We start from the raw sequence: 9931 nt of genomic DNA on the forward strand, positions 1-9931 counted from the left end.
TATTTTAATTTCCTAAAGAAATTTCTGTGGGAATCCCACCTCCGTTTTAATCAAGGAGTGATATAGCAATCTAACAGAAAATTGTCTGTTCGCTGTCAGCATCCACTGTGGCTGATCTTTACCTTCATACATTCTCACTCTCTCACATCTTGATTTCAAACTATCCCACAAAGCAATTTTGTCTGTAGATAGGTTTCTTCTGAAATTAAACCCAGCCCATCCCATGTGAATGGCCTCAGCCACTCAAATGTTATGATTCAAATTGATGTAGCAAAGACTTGGGTAGGCCTCTTTTAGAGGTTTAGCCCCCACCCACCAATCCTCCCAGAAGCGTGTGCCTTTGCCATCTCCAAGTTTTTTCATAACGTTTCGAGAATATACGTCTTTGATCTGCATGAGGCTCCCCCAGAATTGGGAATCTCCCGTTTTCTTTTTTAGTCCAGAGATACATTTTCCTTTCACATACTTGTTAAGAAGGATTTTTATCCACATCCCATCCTCTGTTTCCAGTTTCCACAGCCATTTAGCTAAGAGTGCTTTATTCATTAGCTCTAGATTTAAAATCCCCAGTCCCCCCAAGTCTTTTGGAAGACAGCAGGTTTTCCAATTAACCAGGTGATATTTTTTCTTATCTTCATTCTCCTGCCACACTAGTCTAGCTTTGAAGAAATCAGCTTTCTTTCTGACCCCTACTAGCAAGGGGTAAAACGACATCATATACATGGGCATGTTTGATAGGCGGGATTGTACCAGGGTAACTCTCCCTGCCATATTCAACAGCCTCCCCTGCCAGCATGCGCATCTTTTTTCTATTTTTTCAGTAACCCCTTTCCAAAACGTGTTCTAATCTAGTCTCAGTAACAGGCAGAGAACAACATTTTGCCAACTCAGTGGGAGCAATAGATGGAAGGTTCCACCTGTTATAAGCCATTCTCTAGACAGAGTAGAAAGACCAGCAATTAGGTTTTGTTGATCCCTACATGGTCTCCTACCACGTCAAGAATCCCATCTATGTAGTCATCCAGCTTGCACACATGAAGATTACCCTCCGCAAGATTTTACAAACAGCCATATATGCTTACCCTCTTTATGATGTAAATTCTATGTGTAATGGCATCTTCAGGAGTATTTCACGTACACCGGTGCCAAGCCACCTCTAAGGCCGCGTACAACAATTTACAAAGACGCTTTACCACCTATAGGCCAGAAATGAATGTACCAGCGGATCATGTGGGACCCTGGCGGCGGAGGGCTTTTTCATGGTTAATGTTGACATTATAATTGTGTCGAAGGACCATGATTCTGGTGGAAGAATAATTCTGTTGGATGTCGTAGCAGGGCGGGTTTTTTTCTTCTTTCTTTCTGTTTTTTCCACTTTTTACGGAAAGTTTTTAAAAGCTTATTCATCTGGGATTCTGTTTTTCCTTCGTTCTCAATGTGCTTCTTTGTGTGTTCTGCCGATTATCTTTTGGGTTTTTGCTTTTTTACCTGCTCATTTTTATATTCAGGGCCTTATGAACATTTTTTAAGTTCCCAAACATTTTGTAAAATTCTTGAACATTTTTAAACATGTATATATATTATTTAAATTGTAACATTTTCTAATACTTTTCAATTTTTTCTGAAATTTTTGTATGGAAAAGTTGGGGTTTTTTAGAATGATGTAACAAAGTCGACTAGAGTAGTGAAGTTCTTCTTGGGCTCTGTTTCTCAGGAGCCAGGAAGATTGGCCGGCCTAGCCACAGCGCGCAACAGGAGCTCCTCTGGGCTTTGCCGTTCCCGTGCCCGTCCTCACCTCCGCCACCCTCGACTCCGGCGACCGCCGCTTCGGCACCCTCGCGTGGCCTCTTCTCTCCGCACCATGCTCGACATGGCGCGGGCCGCCGCGTAGGGCGTGCTGCCTCCGTCGTCTTCTCCGCACAGCACAGCCTGCGCACTCCACAGGAGCTTTGTCCCGACTGCGCGCGCCCTTATCCCCGACGCCGCCTGACCTCCGCCCTCGGCTGTCGGGTTCGGCTCCTCTGCAGTCACGTTATTACTACACGCGTGCTGTAGCTGCTAGGATCCATCGTTCATTTTAATCCAATGGCTCAATCGCTGGGTGACAAGCCTCGCACCGGCCACTCATAAAAAAAAGACCCACATGCCACACTGTTCCCCTCTCTGTCTTGTCTCCTTCCTCTAGAGAGGACTGGTCACTGTTTTTCCCCACCGCAAGCGCTGCTCCGGCCAAATCCGGTCAGCTTGTACTGCTCCGGCGATGCCCTCCCTTCGTAGGCTCACCTCTTTGCGCTGCTTCTTATCCATCCGCGTGCCCCCATGGCTTCTAACGGCTGCTGCAATGAATGTTCGGGGGATGAAGGTGCCGCGCGAATCCACCTGAGACGCTGCTGCCGCACAATGGCGAGCTCAACGAGCCCGACGACGACGGCAAGCTGGAGGCTCATACCGGCGGGCTCGATAAGGAATACGAGGACGGCGATTCCCAGAGTAGCCCGAGCGACCTGGAAGCGGAGGAGGGTAGCAGCCATAGGAGGGGTCGTCTACGCCATAGGAGGGTAGCAGCCAGAGGACGGCGATTCTCATATGCCTGGGCCGCCGGCCCGCCGCGCTGCGACGCCCTTCACGATGGGCGCCCCAAGATTCTTCGACCGCAGGAGGCGTCTGACGGCAGCGGCGTGTCTCCGGCCAAATCCGGTCAAATCCACTGGAAAAACAGTGGCAGCGGCGCGGCAGCGGGACCTCGCAGCCCTCCTGCCCAGCCAAGCGACAAGCCCCGATAGCAGAACCCAATGGTCGTCGCGCAGCAGGTGAATTTCTTGCTGCTAGCCTGTTACTTAGAACCGATTTCTTCTTTTCTTCATTGTTTGTTCGTCTTGTACTGCAGCTTTCTTGATGTTAGAAGAGTGAAAGCAGAGCAAGGGAGAGCATGTGATTGTTTGATAATCCGTTAATTCTTCACGGCCATATGGTTAGTCAATAACCAGTAGTGGTACATGCATGTGTACTGAGTTTAATTTCAGTTACTTTGTGGTCACTTGTGTCTCTGTCAAACTATTCAGATCACTAGCTGGAGTAGTGCCCATGCTGATGATCAACTAGTCATACTAGGCTACTAGCAGTCCATGTTATATCTGATTGCACACCTGTATGGAGATAAAAAAAAACATACTTCATAAACCAAGAGATGAGCACTCAACAGATCAGTGTTGCAGCTATCTGAAATTAAACTGATTGTGCATGTCTTCATAAACCAAGAGTTAACTGAAATTAAACTGATTGGAAATGACGAGCAATCAACTGTCAACAGATTGCGCCTTATGTGTGCTGATTCAATTATTCCTTCTGCATCATCTATCGATCTAACAAGACAGCACAACACACATGCATCAACCTATTGTCATATCCCATGATAGTTTTGTAAGTCCCAAAGATCACCGGCTTCACTCTGAAATTAAAGGGAGACATAACTGATTACACAAGAAATCATATTGCTTAACACTGAATTCAAGGAATTTTAGACATGATAAGTGGAATACCGTCAATAAACGAGCATAGTACCCATACTCTTGCAACCCATTTGCACTTGTTCCAGCCATTTGCTCTATAGGTGATTGGTATTGTGCTAGTGGAATGTCATTCTCTCTTCTCTATGAAAAGAAAACCGAGCAAATGTTAGTCTTTTTAGCAAGTACTCTGGTTAGATAGGTGGAAGAGATTTACCGGATGAGTTTGATTTTTTGGTACAACTTTATTTGTCTCCTTTTTATTGGGGTGCTGGTTGTCAAGCCATGATTTCTTTCGTCTCGGATTCTTCTTCGGAATTTCTTTTTTCTTTAGGCAAGCGGCCTGTAGACAATCCTCTGGTTCTTTAGATATATCTTCAGTTGTGCATGTAGTAGTAGGAGCTTTTTCTTCAACTTGCTTCCTAAGAATCCTCAAAGCATCATCTACTAGTTTGATGCACTCTTTTGATGCAACTGCTTGGGAAGCTATGCCATGGAGATCGTGCATGAAAAACTTCAACTGTTGCCTATCTTCCGATCTAGGGTCTTCCAAAACAATGTTTCTATGACTGTTTTGAATAGTTCCACTTCATGCTTCTCGAGTCCATCGCTTCAAAATATAGTGGCCTGGAAGATATTTAATATTCATGACATCAAGGGCTTTCAAAGCATGACTACACAATATACCAACTCTTTCAAATTGCCCACAATTGCATAGAACCTTTTGCATTCTTCTTCATATGAAAATTCTGGGTCAAGACTTGCAATCACAACAGTATAAACATTGTGTTGTACCGATGGCTTGATGTATGCTGAGATGGATCTTTCATATTCATTCTGAAAATATTCAAATATGCATGGTGTGTAAACTTTGCTCGTTTGTATTACCATAGGAGTCCTCATTCTGACTCTAGGTAATTTTTTCCTAGACTCATATTCCTCATTTACCTCATTATCTCTTTTTCCTTGCACAACCCTCTCTACGTGCTTGAAAAACCGAAGGATGTCAAGAGCAGACTTTAGATGGTCTTTCAAGTCACTGTTCAAGCTCTCACTTAATTGTGTGCTTCTCATGCCTATAGTGTAAGCATTCCTCATGTAACATCTTGCCCATTTCTCTTTTACTTTGTAGATGCTGTCCAACCAAGTTTGTGTTTCCACATTGCTTCTTATGGACTTGAAAGCGTCTTCAAAGGCTTCCTCTTCCTCATACTTGTACATGCAAGCACTGAAATCAGCAAGTACATTTGGTCCATCCTCGTCTTTTTTCTTATGAGGTAAGTGCCTGATGGCATTTTGCATTATGTGAAAAGTGCACAACCCATGCCATGCTTCGGTAAATACTGCCTGAATTGCATTATCCATTGCTACATCTTGATCAATAAAGATTGTCCTTGGTTGTTTTTTGTTATGCACTGATAGGAACGTGTTGAACAACCATTTGAATGATTCAAATGTCTCATCATATAAAAGTGCAGCACCAAAAATGACCATTTCTCTGAAATGGTTGAACCCAACAAACACACCAAAGGGTCTGTACTCTTTGTTTGTCCCAAATGTTGTATCAAAGGTAACAACATCACCGAAATGAGCATAGTCATTTATCATCCTTGCATCAGCCCAGAAGATATTTGCTATATTTTCATCGCAATCTAGTGGCATGTCATATTCAAATGCAGGATTCTCATTCTTTTTATCTCTAAAATACTTGAGCATACTTCCAGCTTCACCATACATCAGGTCCCTTTGTCGCTTGGTTCGGAAGTGGTTCTTGCGATCACGACATGTGTAGCCAAGGTTTAGTGGACCACCAACTTGTCGACTTGCTAGCTCATGGGCTTTTCTAGGTACAATTCCTGAATCATCTGTTGTTTCAATTTCAAATGCTTGCAAGGCCGAAATCTTCCTCTGTGATGGCATCAAGTGGCTGGTCCCAAGTAATTGCAAGACATGGTTGTGTTCAACAACTAACTCATGCACCTCATAATTTCCTGCTTCTCGGTCTATAGTAATTCCCATTCGAACATTGCAGCCGGTCCTTGTTTCTGCACGAGGACGCTTTGTACTATTATCCCTTTTGTCTTTTCTTCTGTAGCCCTCATTGGAACAAACATATCTTGCTGAAGTGATTACTCCATCGAGTTTGCTCTTGTTTTCATAATTTATCCTTACATCAAAACCAATATGACCTCCATAACATGTCCAAAAGTTCCAAGCCTCTTTTGTGGAATTGAATTTCATACCAATCTGAGGCATCCAACTAGGAACCACATTTTTCCTATAAAAATTACACATAAATTATTTGTTTGTATGTTTACACTACAATCATAAGGTGATATGACCTGAGAATTTAACAAAACTGTCGGTACCTGTTAGCATCCTCATTAGAGCTAGTCATATTCTCCATTAGACTTTCTCTTCTTTTTTGTTGCTAGGAGAAGGACAACAAAAGGGAGATCATCTGCATTAATCTCCTGTAAACTTGATGAGCAAATCATCTATCTTACAAGTAAATATTTGAATATATTCATGCATTTTATCTTGAGCTTGTCCAAAACAATAGAGATCACTTCTATTAAAATTATTTTTTTCACTCTAACATAATCTAAAAGGTGCAGAAAATAAGTTTTGCATCTTGCCCTTATCATCCTCCATTTAAGAAAATAGTACCATAGCAAACTCAATCTACAAATTGTGTGCCTTCAGAATATGAATACAGTTAGAGCATATGTCACATACCTTGAGATTAATTGTCTTCTTTTTTGTTGCTAGAAGAAGGAAGGCAAAAGGGAGATAATCTTCATCGCCTACGGATCAGCTTGCCTTGGTTTCGCTCTGAACATGGAGGATGATCAGAAGAAAGATAGGGCAAAAGGGAGTTGATCTGCGCCAGGGTTCGGCTCCTTAGCTTGCCTTGGTTGCGCTCTGAACATGGAGGACGATCAGAAGAAAGATAGGGCAAAAGGAGGAACAAGGAAGATGAGCGGGACAAATGCAAAGAGGTCGCTGTTTGGCGCCAAGGCGATTATCAGGGTGTGTTTTGTTTGGCGCTAATGTGAGTATCTTCGTGGTTCTGTTTGGCGGCAATCCTGCAGCCGTAGGAGATTTTGTACCACATAATTAGCTGTTTGTTTCCATTTATTAACAGAATCAAGTGGGGGTACTGAGAGTCGTCAGATTTAAATGGACGGCTAATGTGAGTTGGTACCGTACCCGTGCAGTAATAACGTGACTGCAGAGGAGCCGAACCCTCGGCTGTCCTGCCATCCTCCTGCGCCACCCGTCCACCTCTCCCCGAGCTTCGCAGGGGCAGGTGAACGCTGCCACCTCATCGTGCTCATGCATCTTCTCTGGCGCACGCCAACCGTTCGACGCATTGACCCAGCAGATGTTTTAGCATCTTGTGGGCGAGACGAGAGTACTGTTATGAAATGGCCTGAGTTCCTATCAGATGCTGCTACCGAATTGAACCCTCCTAATAATGTGTTAAATGTTGTTTTTGGTTCATTCAGTTCTTCCCTGTAGTGTTTGTTCTTGCATGATCTGCCCTTGTTGCTTCTTGTATAATCTGCTTTGTAATTATTCAGTTCTTGCTTCCATATAATCTGCTTCTGTATTCTCTTCTTGTATAACCTGCTCTAGTATAATCTGCTCTGCAATGATCTTCTTGTAAATGTTCAGTTTCTGCTTCAATACTCTGTTCTACTTATAATTTGCTCTGTGCTGATTCTCTTCTTGTGAAAAGTTGCAGTCTGGAGTGCCCTTGGTTCTGGATCAACCTCCTGCAATGGATTCCTGTCCGAGCTCCCTCCTCTTGGCCTGATTTCGGACAAGCACGTCACCTTACTCCCCCTTGGCACTCAACTGGGTTCCTGTATTCGTGTCTACAGCCACAGTTCTCACCGTCGTCGCTGGAACCTGCTACTCTGCGCGTTCGCCTTCCAGGGACAACATGTATGTGTTTTTCTTACTTGTTTTCTTTCGTTTAAGCTGGTCGCCGAAGCAATTCATTAAGGACAGCTTGCTGCTTTGTTTAGTTGACCGGACTCGACAGCAGAGCACCATGCCGGACAGGAGACCCTGCTCGAGGACCTCCCTGAGGAAATCATTGACAGGATACTCATCCGATTGCCGCCCAAGGATGTCGGCCGGTGCCGTGCTGTCAGTACGTCGTGGCGCAGTGCCACCTCCATGCCCGAATTTATGCTCGAACACCACCGCCGCCAGCCATCGCTCCCCATCATCGACGGGTGCGGGAAGCCTGCCAGTTTCGTCGTCTTCCAAGGCTCTCGCGCTGGCGCCTCCAGTCAACAGCTCTGGCCCTTCATCCCGGGTTTCAAGCACTACCGTAAAAAACCTCGGCTCTCAGTCGCCTGTGATGGCTTCCTCATCCTCATAGAGGGAAATGAATACTACATCTACAACCCGGTCATCGACAAGCGTGCTCTCCTACCGGACCCTCGAGCTAGGAACACTGGGTGGAGAGACATAATTGGTTTCTATCGGCACTAGCCAACTGGAGAATACAGGGTGCTCTGGGCCGTATTCCGTCGTCTCTCGGTGGTCAGACCCAGCTTATACATCCTCGCAGTGGGATCCGATGAGCGGAGGCACGTCAAAGTCAGAATGCCAACAGTCTCGTCACCTTCCATGAAACATAAGTTAATGAGCGTGTTGTGCTATTTGAACCATTGTCCACCAGCAGTTCACCACCGTGGCAGCCTGCACTGGTGTCCTTTTTCTGTTTGTGGTGTCGCCGACATTACTGGAGGCAGCGGAGACATTGTTGTGTTCGACACAGAAGCGGAGTCATTCCGGTGGATGTGCAGTCCTGACCAGCTGTACCCTAATAGGAGCTTCTTCGATATGAATGGGACACTTGGTTTCTGGGGCAGCTCAATCGAGGGTGATGCAGATGGTTGTTTGAGTTTCACCACTTTGGATATTTGGGTGATGCAGGACTACAAGGCTGGAATCTGGGATTTCAAGCACCGGATTGACCTGGCAACGGTCGACGCATCACGGCAACTTTAGCTGACCTCTTGCAAAAGGAAAAAGAAAACACCACTTCATTCAAAAGTGCGATGGTTCAATGATATGGTTGCGCTTAACGAGCGTGAGCTGCTGATCATGTTTAATGGTAAGCATGTGTTGCGCTGTGACACTGATGGCAAGGTCTTGGGGTTGGTGAAGATTGGAGAGAGTCAATACTGTATGTCGCTTACTCCCCGCCGCTTCCAAGAGAGCATTATTCCAATTCCGTCCCTTGAGATGCAAGAAGAAGATGTGGAGACTCCGTTCTCCACGGGGTGTCTCTGAAGGTTCAAAGACTCCTTCCCTGGCTTTCTTTGCCATTGGGCCCAGAGCTTGTCTTTTTTTTTCAGTTATTGCTTTTGGCGGACAGAGTCGCACTCTAGCATTTCCTTAGATGTTAGATACTGCATTTTTAGTTGCGGAAATGTTATGGTTAGTCTGGATCTCTCCTTGCAAGGCTGGTTGTTCAGAATGCAAACTCTTGAGTATTACTTGTTGCTTGTAGCACTCGGTTGATCCTGCTGCTTGTGTCACCATGTTTTCATCGGGGCCATGATTGCATATGTAACTGTGTGTATTATGGCAGTCAATTAGCACAAATTTGCATCTGATTGTTACCTTGGTGCTGCAAGCTATGATGGAAGAAAGAACCTTTGGTCATGTGGTGGGAGTATTGGCTGGAGTTTAATTTGCTTGCTGCTTTTTGTTTTGCGTAGAAACGGTCGACTTGAAGGTGTGCAGTCCTGGAGCAAGATAAATACGCGCTTTGTTTTTGGTTCATCTTTCTTACATATGGTGTCAGTTTTGCCGATTTAAGATAAGAATGCTGAGCTTAGGCACTTTAACAGTTGAGGTGGTGGCCGTAGAGACATCATTTCGGAGTCCACCTCCTCGTCGGCAGCGAAGAGCCTGATACTTGTGGAAAGTGTCTCGCCGTGAAGCTAAGAGATTTTTTTTCCTTCGTCGGCTGCTGGTTACTACAGTATATCATCATGTTGGTGTGTGCATGTATGAGCTTGATGTTTTAATAAAGGAGACCACCTTTTTTCCAGAAACAAATAGCAACCATTTGCTTTCTGTACATTTATTTACTTGTTCGGTTGTAGCGACATTTCTTTCTAGAGTTTTACTAACTGGTTAAGGTATGTTATTTTCAATCCACTTGTTTCTGTTGTTTGAAGTTGAAAACTCTAGAGAGGTTGTAGAAAAAGATTTTGGTGGCATACTGTAGTAACCAGCAGCCGACTGGATTGAATGTTTAAGACTGCTCCAGACCTTTGTGCATGTATACAACATGATTGGGAAAAATTGTATTAACCAGATGGGCTTGACTGAATGGGGCTAATTTTTTTTAAATAATACATTTTTTTAATTAATTTTCATAAATATTA

At 44.4% G+C, this 9931-nt stretch overlaps 1 protein-coding gene and 1 pseudogene across 1 annotated transcript; one reads left to right on the forward strand and one right to left on the reverse strand.

Annotated features, from left to right (window-relative positions):
- Nucleotides 1-3000: 3000 nt before the first annotated feature.
- LOC141041866 (protein FAR1-RELATED SEQUENCE 5-like) lies at nt 3001-5980 on the reverse strand. The gene has a single exon (XM_073509401.1). It carries the CDS (start codon nt 5799-5801, stop codon nt 4170-4172), a length of 1632 nt encoding a protein of 543 aa, XP_073365502.1. The 5' UTR covers nt 5802-5980; the 3' UTR covers nt 3001-4169.
- A 457-nt stretch (nt 5981-6437) lies between these two features.
- On the forward strand, nt 6438-9157 carry LOC109774625 (F-box protein At5g49610-like; annotated as a pseudogene).
- The last annotated feature ends 774 nt before the right edge of the window (nt 9158-9931 follow it).

The sequence above is a fragment of the Aegilops tauschii genome, chromosome 2, assembly GCF_002575655.3.
Source record: "Aegilops tauschii subsp. strangulata cultivar AL8/78 chromosome 2, Aet v6.0, whole genome shotgun sequence".
NCBI lineage: Eukaryota > Viridiplantae > Streptophyta > Magnoliopsida > Poales > Poaceae > Aegilops > Aegilops tauschii.

Coding starts and splice junctions, on each gene's coding strand:
- LOC141041866 (XM_073509401.1), bottom strand. CDS start 5,801: ATGTGTAATTTTTATAGGAAAAATGTGGTTCCTAGTTGGATGCCTCAG.